Consider the following 18,070-nt stretch of genomic DNA (forward strand, 5'->3'; position numbering starts at 1 on the left):
CAAATTAGTTTTTATTATAGATTCTGAGCAAAGCAATATTTATTTGTATTTTTTGTGTCTGTGTATACACGAAAAGTAGTCAAAATAATGGTTCGATTTTCAATAGCAGTATTTTGTTTGATGGAAAGTGAATTTAGTTGGTGCATTAGGGAGGTTCAAAATCCCATATTACCATTAGTATTCAAAAGCGCTGAGAAAAAAAAACCGGGAATTTTTACGCAACATTTTGGTTTTTGGTGTTACTCTAAAACAAATGACCGAATATTTGGATTTGTTTTGAACTGTTTACAGAGTTTCCAATTTTTGTAGTATTTTTTCATACAATTTTATTTGTTTGCTTAAAAATTTAATACAAAGCTCTTAATATATTGTTACAATGACATTTGAAAAATATTAAAAATCCAGTCACATTTTTTTTATAAGCATTTAAAGTTAGAATTTTGACAAAAGGCGTAAATGTCACAAAAATGTGCAGATTATTTTAAGTTAAAAATTCATTAAATTTTTTATTTTTAAATCTGAGATTTTAAAACGTAATACAAGATTCCTTATACAGTTATCTACCTTTATGAAAAAAAAAATGTATAAGAAAGTTAAATTAAAATTTTAAAAGCGTTTGAAGTTCAAGTTTTTATAACATTTGATATTCACTCGATTTCTCATGTAGCGGTTTTCTTATTTTGTTGTAATTAAAAAACAAATAACTGTAGACACTTGAGATTTATATCATTGCTTATTTTATCAATTCCTATAACGATTGTAGTTATTTTGTTATAATTTTATAATATTAATTCAACTTACCGACTACCATATTAATAATAAATAATAACAATATAAAAAGGTGGATAAGTGGGTACTGCTCTGCTGTACTGTAGTTGTCGAGTATGTCTTTGTAATGGATTTGTTATATTAATTGAATTCTTTCGGTGCGTTACCCTAGGCTCAGTGGTGCCAAATATGTATGGCTACTGGGGTAAATACTCCATAACTTTTGTAGGTGATGGGTGGGTAGGCGGGGGGTGACTGTTTAGTTATCTTAGTTATGAAAAGAAAAACTTTTATGAATTTCTTACTGTAAAATAGTTTACAAAATTAGAAAAAAATTATCATGGCTTTAAATAGCGCAAAAAGAGTCGGAATAGTTAGAAAATTTTACCATACATGGAGGATTCTAATACTTGAAAAATGTAATACTGGTGACATTAGGTGACATTAGGTGACACTGTCGTTTGGTGAAAGTGGAAATTAAGATCAGGATAGAATAGAATAAGTACCTAGGTTAGTGTATAAGACCTTTTTTTGAGAAGACAAATTTGTTTTTGAATAAATTTGATTTAAAATTTAATACAGAGGTTTTTAAATACCACTCCAAAGGTAAAATATATATTGCTAAACTGTACTTTAAAAAGCTGGATAATACGTAAATACGTTCTAATAAGGGAAAACCTTAAAATATGCAAAATACAATGTTGCCCGTAAAATGTAGTGTGCCTAAAAGAATGACCACGCTGAATATATTACCAATTAAAAGTTTTATTTTATAATTTATAAGATACATACAATACTAAAAAAACATAATAATATGTTGATTTATGTGATTATAATATGCATAAAAAACATGTATTGGAAAAAAATTAAAATTGTTGGGAATTGGTGCTTAATAAACCGGCATAAAGTTGTCATTGATTCAATTTGAATGCATTCATATGAGTAGGTACTTATTTGCTATTAAGACACTTTTCACATAACTATTAGTAAATATATTGTTGATTTATTTCCAACACTACATAGAATGTTGGAAGCGATATGAAGTTTAACATTAGTAAATAGTAGCACAGAATATAACATTTAGTAATTAGTACTGCTGCCTAAAGGCCAAAATAAAATATTTAATTTAATTACTTGGTTTATTATCCATTTTGGTGCTAAAAAAGTAATTTTCTAAACTTCAACAGTTAACACATTTATTAATAGTCACAAATTTACTTACCCTTTTTATCCGAGATACTATTCATATAGGTTTCTAAGGTGAATAAAATTATTTTTTTGTAGAAATAAATTTGTATGGTTTCAACTTGGTTAATTAAATATTTATTTTATGAACCAGATACCTATTGAGTATTTACTAAGAAATAACTAAGTTAGGTATACATGATTTAAATTTTAAAATAAAGTTTAACATTAAGTATTTATTAGTGGAACTTGTTATGTATTTGAAAAACTTAAGCCCCTAAATTTACACTTACGTTGTACAGTCACCCAGGGATCTGTAAAGTATAATAATATTATAACTTGACAGTATAAACTGACAATGTACTGCTCACATAATCATAAGCTAGTCTCACGAGCAACGTCGGACGGGATGCCTATAATATATTATAATAATCTAATGTGTCCTGACTGACTCACTGACTAATCAACGTAGAGCCTAAACAATGATAGCTTGAGGCTTTCAATGTTCACGGTATCTACGTACCCCGGTGGTATATGTGCGACAAGAAAGCATTTTCCAAAATTTTCATTTTATAGTGGTGCTTGCACAATTATTTTGAGGTTTAAGATGATCGATGAACATTTTTAAGTTTTGAACACCATTACACCGAATATTAAATATTAAAAAATATTAAAATAATAAATACATATATACAGGAAGCTGAAAAATAAAATATAAAAATAAACAACATTCTAGAAAGAAAATCTTTTATTTTCCCCCCATAAAACACAACATTCAATGTTAATCTTACTCTAACTGATTTTCAAAAAGAAAGCACAATACCTTCCATATAATATAAAAACATGCTCCAAAACAAACTGTAAGAGCATCCAAACAGTGTACAAATTTATACTGATGCCTCCAAAACTAACATCGGAGTCGGGCTTGCAGTGATACTAAATAATCAAAATGTAACACACAAACTTTTTCCTCAAGCCTCAATATTTACATCAAAAGCGATGGCAATATACAAAACAGTAAAACATCTCCACACAAAATATGTAAGCTCCGAAACAAAATGTATAATACTTAGCGACTTACTAAGCAACCTAATAGCAATCACAAATACACGTAACCCGCCCGATATCACAAAGCTCATTCAAAAAGAAACTTTCCAGGCCGGAAAAAATGGAAACAAATTAAATTTGTGTGGATCCCTGGACATATTGGCATACCGGTAAACGAAATAGCTGACCAAGAAGCTCACAACGCTATCGACTCAACATCAACCACAACTATAAATTCCATCACATTCGCTGACGCCAAGATCGAAATTAACGCCCACATAAATAATAAATACCACTCCCACTGGCAAAAACTAAACACTAATCTCAACCAAATTAAAAACAACACCAACCTATGGAAAAACCCCGGACTTAATAGAAAAGAAGAAACCCTAATCAACCTACTTCGAATTGGACATCACACCTAACACGCACAGCTTCTTGATGGGTAATGACGAACCTCCATTATGCGACACATGGAGCGTCCTTCTAACGGTCAAACACATCATCACCCTATGCTATAAATACAACCAGTACCGCAATCAATTCCACATCTCCGAGCAAATCTGCCAAGCACTTGGACCAAACCCATAGGACACAAAAAACTTAATTTTACTCCTAAAAAAGTCAGAATTGTATAATCTAATTAAAAAAAAAATAATGTAACTTAATCCAGTCTTAATGTAAATAATACCTAACTTAATACCTTTGTACTAATGACCTAAATGTCGATGTATTATTTAAGATCAAGAAAAAAGAAAAAAAATATTAATTAACGAATTGAACAAAGTTTGAATTATATTATAGAGTTGTCATTTTTAACGGGAAACGAAGCGCACCGGATCAGTTAGTACCTATAATATATTATAATATATAGAATGTACCCTCAGGAGGGTGCTAAGTAATTAGCACTACGGGTTTAGCGAACGCGGGGCCCCGAGCTCTGAGCTGACCTTAACTGGTTGACTCAGTCTGGTCCTCCAGGTTGGGGGTTTGGCGACGGGCTAACAACCCGTCACTGTAAAAAAACCTATTGTTAAGAAACCAAAACTAAAGCTTCGGGACAGAGATCTGGATAAAACACAATGGAACCGTCCCAGACTACAAGGATTTAGGATTGGCACATGGAATGTAAGAACTTTATATAAAGCAGGAGCTCTTGGTACACTAGTCGATGCAATAGATAGATATAAGGTAAATATAGTAGTGTTACAAGAAACGAGATGGCATGGTGAAGGATGTCTACCAACTGGTAACATGACATTATTCTATGGTGGTATAATGACTAATAAACATGAAAATGGAGTGGGTTTCCTTGTGTATAATAGCTTAATACCGTGGATTAAACAATTTAAGGCTATAAATGACCGAATATGTTACATTCGGATCAATATGAACCACCGGGAAATGATAATGATTTGTGCATACACACCAACCGAATCAGGAAATGAAGAAGCGAAAGATGCTTTTTATGAAGAGTTGGAACAAGTATATAACACTTTGCCAAGCCATTGCATTAAATTATTATTAGGAGATATGAACCCCAATTGGGGGAAAAAATGCCTACAAAGCAACAATTGGAAAACATATAGTCTACACGACCGAAGCAATGAGAACGGAATAAGATTAATTAATTTTGCAATAAGTAAAAATATGGTAACTAGCAGTACAAGATTCCCGAGGAAAAATATTTATAAAGAAACGAAAGGAAGATTTAGTAGCCAAATTGATCATGTCCTCATAGAAAATAGATGTAAGACGATTATAAAAAACGTCAAAAGCTACAGAAGAGCAGACGCAGACACGGACTATTACTTGATCCTGATTGACTTAAGAGTAAAAATGTCCATGGAATGGAAAAAGAAATAAAATACCTGGGAAATACGATGTAGATAAATTAAAAAATAAAGAAATAGTACGAACATTTCAAGAAACAGTGGCAAGTCTCTTAGGAAAAATAGAGGAAAGAGATAATGAACAGGTTGAGGAGTAATGGAAAATAATAAAAGCCTCAATAACGGAATCTGCAGATAAAGTTATTCAACACACACAAAGAAAGAAAACAAAGAAATGGTTTAATGATGATTGAAATGAATCAAGGAACGGAATGAAGCCAGAATAAGAGCAATCCATACACCAACCCCCGAGAACATAAGGGACTTTGAGAACAAACGAAGAGAAGTAACATCTCTGATAAGAAAACAAAAAAGAATAGTGGAAAAAGAACGATTAGAGGATTTATCATTTTACTTTTTTATTCATAAAGTCGAGAGTTACAAGCAACGTAACTTTTTTTTTTAAAATAATTACAAAATCAGTCCATAACGACTAATAAGTAGTAGGTACAAAGGTACATTGTTAATGTATTAATGTTAGACATGGAAAAAAGGTATAAGTATTAATTCCTAGGATCTTAAATAATATTATTGATTATTATTTATTATCTAAAATTTTCGGAATCGTAAATAAATTTGGTTAATTTTGTAAATTTTCTAGCCCCTTGTTTTTGTCATATATTGTACATTCATAAATCATAGGTAACTTATTTTAAGAACGTTGAAAATAATACTTATAATAACTAATAAGTTCGTTACGTTTCGTTACAATTGCGTTAATTTATTATTGCTCATGTTCTAATAAATGTTCTAATAAATAAAAAAAAAAAAAAACTATAATATGAACAATATACCTATTAATATGATATAAATAGTTATAAAATATATTCTATGTATAGGTAATAATATAAATTAAATTTATCTATATAATATAATCTATACCTATGGTATTGTAGAAGTCATACATAAGTATACTTAATAAATACATTAAATAAATAATAAAGGATATATGTAATCAGACGCGACATGTACAATGAATTTTGTATTCCAGTACACAAAGTGAACGACCAGATTGTGAAATAAATTATACGATGTTGAATTGGAGTGACCATTTCATGAAGAAGAGACCATTTTGTGAAATATTTTCGAATTTCACGAAGTGTAAAATATCCTTTTCCATTTCATGAAATGGTCATTTTTTCACGAAAAGATCGACTTCACGAAGTGGCTACGACATAATATTATATACATTAAATACATTGTAATTTGTAGATATAAACTATAAAGTGTATAATATAATATAAACAATTCTAAAGTCATGACAATTAATATAAGATGTAGCCATGTGGTTAGGTACCTGCAGGTACCCTATTCAATTTCAACCAAATTGAGACCACAACTTGTAAATTATTGTATTGACTATATTACTATATGTTGACCATAGTTGACTATATTATTTATTATCACTGTTTATGTTAAATGTATTTTTGTTTGAACATTGTACTAAAACATTTTTAATATTATTTTTCATTACCTACTTGATATAATATCTAGATTATAATATAAATATACTTGCTGATCCCGTGCACTTCGTTGTCCGTATTAAATATACCAACTCTATATATGACTCAAACTTTGTTCAATTCGTTATTTAATATTCAGGGGCGCCATTTCAGTTTTTTTTTAAGGTGTGCAAACAATTAAAGAGGTCAATTTTTTCCCACCTCCAGGCCAATCGTTAAAAAAACGTTTCTAGTGTTTAAGTTTTTCATTACAGATTCATTACAGTATCAAAAACATACTTAATAAAAACATATTTTTATAGTTAACACATTACATTTTACCGTTCATACATTCTGTGTATATACTGTATAGTGTATAGTAAAGATATTTTTAGATAGAATAGATGCATATTATTATTATTATTATGTCTTTTGTCTATCAGTAACCAGGGGCGGACTGGCCCAGGGTGCTATACACCAAGTAGCACCCCGGGCCCCCGTTTGTATTTATGATCCGGGCCCCCGATTACCACAGTCGGTATACGGTATAATACTGGTATAATACGGTATTATACAAAATAAAAATAAAATAACATATTTCAACATCTCTACAAATAAACAACATGTTATTCTTAATTTTTTTTTTATATTTACTTATAAAACTAAGGGCTCTTTCCTAATTTAAATAGGTTTGAAAAAAAAATTACGGGCCCCTAATTAATTTTGCACCCCGGGCCAAAAATAGCCAGTCCGCCCCTGTCTGTAGCCACTTACCATTTACACATATTTGTGTGTGCCAGTGGATAAAGTGATACCGATATCAATTTATCAATTATCAAATTAAAGAACACAATATTATAATATTATTTATGATTATCAGTGAATAGCTGCGGTGCATGCACAATTAAAGATTGGCAAACTGAAGGCCATCTGGCCATAGTATTAATTAGGCCTAGGCCAATTGTGGACAGCAAAATTACAGGGTGTGCGAGTGCACACCCTGCCCCCCCCCCCCAAATGGCGCCCCTGTAATATTCAGTGTATGGTGTTCAAAATTTGAGTGTATATCGATTGCGCCAAATATCAACTTCGCCGAACTCTTTTACATATTGATTCGGGGTTTTATTGACTCCGCCGTTTTAATATCAATTCCGCCGGCTATCGATTCCGCTGGATTTTTGTTTATATTGATTCCGCCGACTATCGATTCCGCCGGTTATCTACTTATATTGATTCCGCCGATTATCGATTCCGCCAGTTATTTATTGATGTTGATTCCGCCGACTGTTTATTAAACAATAAACCAAGTATCATATTATACAGTTTTTTTTTTTAATTAACAGTATAGGTCAGGGTACACTTAGTATGCCATAATAGTATAAAGTAAGTTTTATTTAAATAAAAATATTGTCGTCTATAACGGATAATATTTATTAAAATAATAAAATAATATAACTCAAATATCTAATGATTATTATTTTTACAAAATGAAGTAAGATCGTCATATTTTTAAATAGAATTATATAATATAATATTCAAAATAATAAAAATATATAGGTGTTGCTGTATATGCTGTATGGTATGGTAAAAAGATAAAAATATATAATGTGGTCAATTTTTAAAATAATTAACAGTATAGGTTAGGGTACTTAGTCTTTCATAATAGTATAAATTAAGTTTTATTTAAATAAAAACATTTCGAAAAACAATTCAAACATTGTCGTCCATAACGGATAATAATATGTAATAAAATCATAAAATAATATAACTTGGTATATATTTAGTATATCTAGTTTTACAAAATGAAGTAAGATCGTCATATTTTTAAATAATTAATTAATAATAATAATTAAAATATATAGGGATTGTACATGCCACATGGTATGGTAAAAAAATAAAAATTAAAGTAATAAAAATATTCAATATTATGGTCAATTTTTAAAATAATGATTTGAAGCTAGTTTTATATAGGTGAATCTATCAATTTTTTTATTTATATAATCGTCAAAAATGTTTGCTATATATTAGCAAACCTAAGCCTTTTAAGAGTTCGGCGTAATCAATGACCAGCGGAATCTATGTGTAAAAAAGTTCGGCGGAGTCGATAGCCGGCGGAATCAATATGTAAAAAAGTTCGGCGGAGTTGATACGCGGCGCAATCGATAGATTTTTTACAGGTGAAAAGGTAATTTCGGCGCAATCGATATACGCTCATTGATTCCGCCAGGCGTCCACTATCAATTTACTGAATATTTGTTAGTTGTTTATTTTAATAATAACAAAATGTAAAAGGCTTATTGTTTATATTTATGTCATGCTTTTTATGATATTAAATATGTTTTATTTCATTAGTAGGTACACACTATAACTTACTGTAATTTGTAATAATATGTAAATATATATATCATTTTGTAAATATAATAATCACTAGGTATTTGAGTTATATCTATATATATAAAATGGAGCGTGAAAAATGTACGTTACCTCATCAATCAAGAACGGCTGGTCAGATTTGGCTCAAATTTTTTTTAAGATGTTCGTAATTACCAGGAGAAGGTTTTTACAAAAGAAAAATTTGGAAAAACTAATTTTTAATTGAAAAACTTGAATTTTGTATATCCATGTGAATAACAAACACATCATTCAACAATACCACCGAGTAAAATAAACTTCATCGTGGAGATGGAATACGTGTTTAATCTTATATTATCTTACGGTCATTCCTTGTGAACCATTCATTACGTATTTATATGCCGTTAAATAACGATTTTAATTGCATGCTACTAAAAAATCAAACATAGGACGACGTACACGTCGTGAAATAAATAGTCATTATTTACGAACGTGTTAATCGAACGCAAAAGGAACGTGCAACAGCAAATGAATTGAGACGAAAACATAATACACTGGTTCGTGATGCACAACATTTTATAAGAAAAAGATCAGTCTTGAATCGCGCTGCTTTCGAATACGATTCCGCAATTGCATACAACGACCTTAGCTGCGTTGATATCGGTTCAATGTCTGTCGTATGTCTGCGTTGAAGTTTCAATCGGAAATCCCCGGCTTATGCTGCGCTGGTGAAAAAGTGAAACCACCGGAGTCATTGTATTTCATTTTCGATTCATGGACGTCACCCGACTGTCGTACAAAACGGCCAGCGTGTCTACTTTATGGACGTAAATGCAACGCAAAGAGCAGAACGACCACCAGCGACAAGATTGACAAATTGTTTTCAACATGCAAAAACCATCTGTTGGCGAGGACTTTGCTGTATTCAGAAATGCCACGCTATTATACATGGAACGCTGCATCAAAAAAGTTTCAGTGCAGGAAGAAAGGCGATGCTGTTGCTGGCTTCAATGATGTCAATTTGACTGATGTCCTCGGACGAATATATACAGTTCATCCAAGCAAAGACGAATGCTTCTATCTAAGGTTGTTTTTGGTGAACATTAGAGACCATACTTCCTTCGATTACCTACGTACTGTGGATAGTGTGCTGGGCTCCACTTTTCGGGAGGCTAGCCATCTGTTGAATTTGCTCGAAAACGATACACATTGGGACTCAACGCTTGCCGATGCAACTGTTTCTGCGCCAGCGAATCAAATTCGTACATTGTTTGCGATCGTCATCGCCACATGTCATCCGTCAAACCCGACCGCATTGTGAAACAAATATAAAGACGAGATGACTGACGACATTTTGCACAGAGTTCGCACGAGAAGTTCGAATTTCGATCTTGAAATTAACAACGAGATACGCAAAAAGCGTTAATTTTGATCAAAGACATGTGCGTACTCATGTGCGGCAGTCTTTTGTTGACATTGGGAGTGATAGTGCCAAATCGTTCGATGCACGATGCATTCAATCGCGAATTGCAACGGGAGCAAGAATATGATCGAGATGATCTGGCTGAAAAAGTCCGAACAAATGTGCCCTGTTGAATACCGAGCAGAAGAATGTGTACGATTCGTTGATGAAGGTCGTTGACAATGGTACTAAAGGCATTTACTTTATTGATGTTCCCGGCGGGACAGGCAAAACGTTCATAATTTCATTGATTCTGGCAACAATTCGGTCAACATCCCAAGTTCCGTTGGCTGTTGCATCATCTGGCATTACTGCAATATTGTTGGAAGGAGGTCGAACTGCACATTCCGCTTTGAAGCTGCCAATGAATCTTCACACGGTTGACAAGCCAACGTGCACAATGACCAAAAATTCAGTGACAGCGAAATTGATGCAAAATTGCAAAATCATCATTTGGGATGAATGCACAATGGCGCATAAACGAATTTTGGAGGTAGTTGACCGTACGATGAATGATTTACGAGGTGATTCGAGACGATTTGGTGACTAACCACCTAAAAACTAAGTGTTCTCTAACAGCTTATACTGTTGATTAAAAAAAAAATCTGTTGAATATGATATGTTGGTTATTGTTTAATAAACAGTCAGCGGAATCAACATAAATAAATAACTGGCGGAACCGATAGTTGGCGGAATCAATATAAACAAAAATCCGGCGGAGTCGATAAAACCCCCAAGATCTAACTTGACTTTTCTGTTGCCCAGAATAAAAATTCTGATTCGCAGCAGTATATATCAGTTAGACATAGGTACTTAACTTTATTTCCTTTGAATGACATAAACGAAAAAATAGATTAAATTATGATAATCGATACATACCATAGTCTTGAACATTTCTGCAATAAATACCTGAAAAGTCGATTTTGGTATCATTTAAATTATTTTGTACCTATAGGTTAGGTTATATAGGTTATATAGGTATGTTTTAAACCATTTAAAATTAAATTGTACAATCTGTTGATTATTTTTAACGTTAATTTATGTTTGATATACATATTTTATAGTGCAAACCTAACTAACAGTTGTTTTTTATAATTGGTTTAAAATTACATTACATTGGTATTATTTGGTTAACTATTAAAAGGCTCACTTGTTAAATTGTGTAGAGCATACACACTCGTAATATTCATATTCAATTCTTCACAAGTTATGTAAAATATTATATTAATATTGATATAAAATAAATAACTTTAATTATATAATAATTAGGTATTTATAAGTATTTTTTTTATAGGTACAATGTGATTATAGATTTTTTTATAATAACGTATTATATTTACTATAGAATTTCGGTCTTTTAGGATACCAATATAAAGGATCCACGCCACTAAGCCGTAGATCTAAAAATAATGATTTGGGTAATTTAATTTATATATTCTACTAAATGAATTATAAAAAAAAAGTAAATCATTATACAAAACAGTTTACCATCTTGGTGTGCAGTTAATGAATATTTCATATCTTTCTTTCTAAAATAAAATAATTTTCCTGAATATAAAATAAACTAAAATTACTAAATATAATTACCACAACATTAAAGTTTTCAGTAGGTTAAACATTAAACTGGTGTATTTATCTAAAGTATAAACTAAAATTAATTAGAAATTATTATTTTACTTAAATATATAGTTTTGTATTTATTACAGGTATAGGTATTAGGTTTACAACTAATCTCCTTTCAACAAAATATATAATACAAAATAAACAACTTTAGTAGGTAATTATTTACTTACTAAAGGATTACACTATCGCATTGTATATTGTATAAACCAATATAATATAGAGCTTATTAGGTTTAAAATAAAGGTCAAAGTCAATTCAATTCCTCCAGATTTACAATGACGCGATTTTGTAGAATCTTAATTTTTAATTGCATATTTGCAAGTACTTTATCAAAACTGAAATTCAAAATTATAAAGCTTATCAAGCTTATAAATTTAACAATTATAAAATATGATTTGAAAATATATCTCGAGGGGGAAGGGGTTGTATTTCAAATGCGTCACTGGTAATTAGAATAAGTTATTCTATATGAAGGAGGACATAATCATTCATTGAGTTAATACGAAGGAATATTTTTATTACATATTAGTAAACACTAAAAGTGTTACTAACAATTATTATCATATACCCACAACTTCAGTTTTGAAAATATACTATTTAACAATAATCTACGTCATATAATATAAAATCATCTTCAGTAATTCCTATAAAAATATTCATTTAAATATTTATGTTATAACAAAATATTTAAAATACTTATTTATTTATTCATAACGACAAACGAGCATGCGCTAAATTACAATAAGTGTTGACATTTTATGTCTTTGCTTTGGCACATAGAATCGAAAAACGTTACGTTACATAAAGCGTTACGTTACATATTACCATGGCAACCATTTATATATTATTTTGAAATTTCCGTCCGTATGTGTGTCCATATTACCATGGCAACCAAATTACATATTATTTTGAAATTTCCGATGGAATGTTTTGTATATAAATGATTGCCATGGTGATATGTAAAACATATTATTCATATAGAGTTGGCAATTTTAATGGGCAACGAAGTGAACAGGATCAGATATTTTTATATGCATAGATAGATTATACCTCTGAGCAGAAGAAAGGCTAATTTAAAAAGGGAGAGGACCAAAGACCAACCAAAGTATCGATACTTTACTAGTGTCGGTAGTATCGGAACGTCCCTATGTTCAGACTCTTCAGTAGATTACCTAGGTATGTGCTACATATGATAACAAGCACAGCAAAGAAATAAAATGTGGTACTTCATTGCAGACTCGTATGTAATATGTTTATGATTTTTTAATTAAAATTATAACAATAGTAAATTATGATGACAATCTATACTGTGAATGCGTAAGTCCACGAAAACTGGGTGCACTCAATAACTCAGTTACCTACATTACTCAGTACCGACAGTACCTCATACATATTTTATGTCAGAAAAGTTTAGAGAGTAAATAATTTAAATCACGTTTAAAATATACCAAGCGCTAAATCCAATCAACGACTTCAGTTGTCATCTAGGTCAAATTATTTCACAAAGCTATAAGTACACTGATGCCGATTTGTCCATTAGCTGAGGTTAACTAAAACTAAGATAGTACATTCAAACCGAGATGCACATACATAGCTCATATATTTACTATATAAGATTTACCACAAAAAAAAAACTGCACACGGGTGAAGCCGAGATATTCAGATAATATATTAAAATAAGAAATAGATTTCATATATCATGTACAAATAAGTGTACAATAAAACCAGCACTATGCGAAAATGATACAAAATAAAATTAGGTACATTTTTGGTTATTAACTTGTTTATATAGTTCTTAAAAGTGTTACGATGCGCTGAAATGAGAGGATCAATGCAGGTTTACATGAGACATTGAGACTTTATACGAATGTTAGGAGAGCTCGTTGCGTACGGATGTAAAATGTGACGAGTGAGGGAACGCGGAAGGATAATAATTCAAGTTAATCAGGGGTAGCACTCAATATGCCAAAATAACACTGACGGAGAAAAAAATAAACTAAATTGTAACCTCCTAATTCCCAAGGAATTAAGATTCAAAGATTGTAAAATCGAGCCATAAGGAGTATGCAGTTTGAAATCATAAAAACAGAGAACTATTATATTGGACACTCTCTAAAGTTATTTGTTGGTCTTAAATATGAGAAGATCATACAATTCAGCAATGCTGCAAAATTAACCACATATAAGACAAGACAGAAAAATGGTTCGTAAAGTTGTACTGTTTATTTGCTTATATAAATATTATATAGTATGCAAATCCAAGAGATCCATCATCCTTTAAGTATAAAAATAAGTTAACGATGCAATTACTGACCATCAACACATTTCAGAAAAACTTTTTTTTTGTGATCATTATAAGTAAAATAAACAAATAGCACTTAAATAAAAAATTTCATATTATGCTTTATTTAAAATAAAATGGTTTATAAATAAAATCTTACTCATAGATTGTGTTACATATTCGGTGTGTTTCGAATATTGAGTTATAGATGGTGATGGTAGAACTAAAGAATATTTTTTATACATGTAAATAACTTGATTAAATAAAAGTTTATATAAGATTAAATAAAAGTTCTCAGTTGTATAGATAGGCATAATTGCATAATGCCGCCGCTATATGTTTTTTTTACTTGGCTCGCGCCACGACCGTGGTGGCTCTGGATATTTAGTGATATTTAATATTCTTTGTTTTAAGATACAAAAATATGTGTCGGCATAGTTGAATAAAAATCACAAAGCATTTTCTATGTTAAGCTTGACGATTTTTATTCTTTTTTGAAATGTAGGTTATAAATATAAATTATTTTATAACTAAACGTCAAATACAACATATTTTGATATGCTTGTTATATTTATAATTGAGATAAGAAAAGAACATAATTATTATTATTTTATAATAGTGAACTTAAATTATTTTTCTCTACGAGTGATTCATTATGTAATGTCAAAGAACTCCAGAGGTTGGCACTAATCATTTATAAGCTTACATTTTGGGACGGTGAAGAACTCTTGGCGAATAAACTCTTAAAAAACATGCATTCATGCCTGAGTGTTTCAAAATATGACCAGATTTATTTTGATCGTTGTTCACATAGATAATATAAACTTATTTCATTATCTATATTATATTTACAACAATGTGAAACTCATAGGTATCCTCAACCTGTTGAAAATAGTTCCCTGACTTATAATAATTGTTAGGAAAGTGGAGAATGGACATATAAAATACCTATTTTGTTCAGAATAATATGCCTTACGCCTACTTAATCGTATACTGTATACAAACTAGAATGAAGATAATTGTTATTAAATCCAACACTTACAATAATAATATGGACCTGTTAAAACAAAACATTACAATGGTTAAAATAACTAAATTTAAAGTTAAATCATTTGTTGATCCGATATAAATATAAATTATGTTTATTTTAATATGTTTCCATATAGATATTAAATAATATTGAGCTATTATCATTGATATCAACTGGCATAATAATTAATAAGACATTTTTTTTAATATTGCTTACATCAAAGATTTATTGATATACACAATACATAATTGTCAAAAATCTTTATATGTTCTATTATCACAATGTGCAATTATTATTGTTACTTTAAAATATTGAAGTATAAGATTCCGCGCTTTACTCCATCCATATCCTTAATTCTATATTTTACAATATTTGTTATTAAAACTATAACATTTTCTATATGCGTAGATAAGTAAGTACCTAGTACCTACCTAAATATATTTTGAACTAATTTTTAACATTTTCAAAATTAAACGAGATCCAATCAATATGAAGTATATCATCGTAAATTAGTACCAGTAAAATGAATATACTAGGTACCTAGTCACTGTGGGAGGAGAGATACGATCGATGAAATCCCTCCATTTTTTATAATTTATATTTTGTACCTATACAAAGATTATAAAAATAGTATAATTTATCAAACGAGAATTCAGTGTGTTGCCTCCTTGGAGGGTGCCAACCTTTCTAGTTTCTTGTGTACACCAGTTTAGCAGATTATAGTAAAAAGGAAACGTTAAATATTATATATAAAAATGTACTTATTCAATGAATAAGTGGACTCTTCTCCGTGTAACCTACAAACCTAAACAGACGCTTCCAAAACCAACTCAGGTGTCGCGAGCGCTATCATAAACGATGACCAATCCTTATCTTACAAACTACCAGACCATAACAGTATCTATATGGCGGAATACTTTGCACTCCTCGTGGAAACCTAGGCATTCAAGACCATTAATATTTGTACAGATTCGATGAGTGTTCTTAACAATCTGAAGTATAACTTGTACTCAAGCACCCTAGTAATTAAAATAAGCAACATCATTGAAAAGTCCAAAAAGAACATACGGTTTATATGGACACCAGACCATTGTGGAATAGATGGCAATAAGAAAGCGGACAAAAAAAGTCGTGAAACGGTTAATAACCCTCTGAACGAAATACGCACCTACTCTTCACTCATTGACATCCATATGAATCTCAGCACCTATTGTACCAATTTATGGGATTCAGAATGGCGGGCCACACATAATAATAAACTAAGAGAAATTAAAAATACTACCGTATACTGTCCCAAACCCCATACATCAAATCGCAAAGATTAAGTAGTTATCAACAGACTACGTATGGGTCACTCAAAGATGTCCCATGGGCATCTTATGTACAAAGAAGAACCTGTAATGTGATAAACTATATTTTTAATATTGATTTAGTTTTACGATAGGTACCTAAATACCTAATACAATTATCTGTATTCTTATGAATATTATTATTTTTTTCGATAAGAAACAACTATTTTATTTCTTCTTTAAATTGGAACACATTACGCCTGAATCTTATAAACTACTAAACATAATTTCTTACAATTTTATGTAGATACTAGCTGACCCAGCAAACGATGTTTTGCCATATAAATTGTATTATATAAATGGATTTATTTCTCGCGTATCTGTGAAAAGACGATGCGGCTGGCAAAAGGTGAATTAAGGTTATATTGTATCTACAACGTGCATCCTTGCGATTGACGAATGCGCTTTCGGAGTCCTCACTGCCCATAAGGTAAATTTGTAAAAATGTAGTATGTGGTTCGTTTGGCATTGATAGCAATGCGCCCACTTTATGATAAATTTGGCCTTTGATTTTGAATGTTGAATGATATTGTTGACCATTTGCAGCATTATTTTTAACTATTTCTGTTGCTCCAAACGATGTCATTTGGAAACATGAATAAAATGTTCAAATTGACTTCAGACACAAGTTACAATCTGGATCCGTACTGATAAGTAAACCGTTCAATGGTTCAGGTGGTGTTTCAATTCTCTGTAGTAGCACTTTTCCTGACGCGCAACACATATCTACCATCTGACTCATTTTTGAATTTAAGCGTATTCCAGTGCGGACATTCCATAGCACCAATCTCTACTTTCGAATGAGCGTAATATTCAATATCAGGCACATACTCAAATGCTAGACGATTAGACGAAGGAATGAATTGGATGTAAACGCTCGATGTACTTCTTGACGTTGTCGGTCATTTACTCGGCGTGTGTCGACGCGCCTGTTTTTGTTCCACTTGTCGTTGTTCATTGCGTTCAGCTCGTGCCTCTTGTGATTGAGATTCACGCAATTTCGCCATACTCACATGAACATTCGTATTATCGGATTGGCTTTGTACGTTTGTTCTTTGCGCTCTTATATTTCTCATATTGATAGCTGCATTTGTTTTACAACAAAAATTGGCACTCTGACGTCTTTCTGGCATTTTTAACGCAAACAAATAGATAGAAAATAATAATAAGAAATAATAAGAAATAAATATTACTCTCAAATCCTATAACCCATAGCAAACCACTAATTAATAAATAAAAATGTCTATCGTAAATCTCAAAATTCCTGTTTGAGCACCCCCCGGGGGTGATAAATTCCCTTATTAAATTAGCCCAAAACGTATTCTCAGACCTACCAAATATACACAGACAATTTTATCGAAATCGGTTGAGCCGTTTCGATGGAGTTCAATAACAAACACTGTGACATGACCATTTTTATATATTAGATTAATATGAATTATAATATAAATACAATGGCTCTAGTGTTTCTAGTCTATTATTTATATAATAAGAGCAGTTATAATGGTATAATGAATACTCTTAGTAATAAACTAATACTTAAGTGCTAGTATTGGTACAAGTAAATATTTTTTATGAGTTTAACTTACCTCCACTGAGATGTGTTTATCCCTTCCCCCCTCCATCTACACCATGACAC

At 30.9% G+C, this 18,070-nt stretch overlaps 1 protein-coding gene across 1 annotated transcript in view; it reads right to left on the bottom strand.

Moving 5' to 3' along the window:
- LOC100570090 overlaps positions 1–18,070 on the bottom strand; it is a 57,193-nt gene that overhangs the window by 23,039 nt on the left and 16,084 nt on the right. Inside the window, exons 4-11 of the mRNA XM_029489982.1 lie at positions 15,095–15,109; positions 14,213–14,275; positions 11,637–11,696; positions 11,489–11,548; positions 11,299–11,346; positions 11,028–11,057; positions 2,247–2,267; positions 1,991–2,023 (exon numbers count right to left, since the gene is read on the bottom strand). Of these exons, the coding sequence (XP_029345842.1) occupies positions 1,991–2,023; positions 2,247–2,267; positions 11,028–11,057; positions 11,299–11,346; positions 11,489–11,548; positions 11,637–11,696; positions 14,213–14,275; positions 15,095–15,109 (330 nt within the window). The remainder of the gene's footprint in view (positions 1–1,990; positions 2,024–2,246; positions 2,268–11,027; positions 11,058–11,298; positions 11,347–11,488; positions 11,549–11,636; positions 11,697–14,212; positions 14,276–15,094; positions 15,110–18,070) is intronic.

The sequence above is a fragment of the Acyrthosiphon pisum genome, chromosome A2 (genome assembly GCF_005508785.2).
Source record: "Acyrthosiphon pisum isolate AL4f chromosome A2, pea_aphid_22Mar2018_4r6ur, whole genome shotgun sequence".
Taxonomy (NCBI): Eukaryota; Metazoa; Arthropoda; class Insecta; order Hemiptera; family Aphididae; genus Acyrthosiphon; species Acyrthosiphon pisum.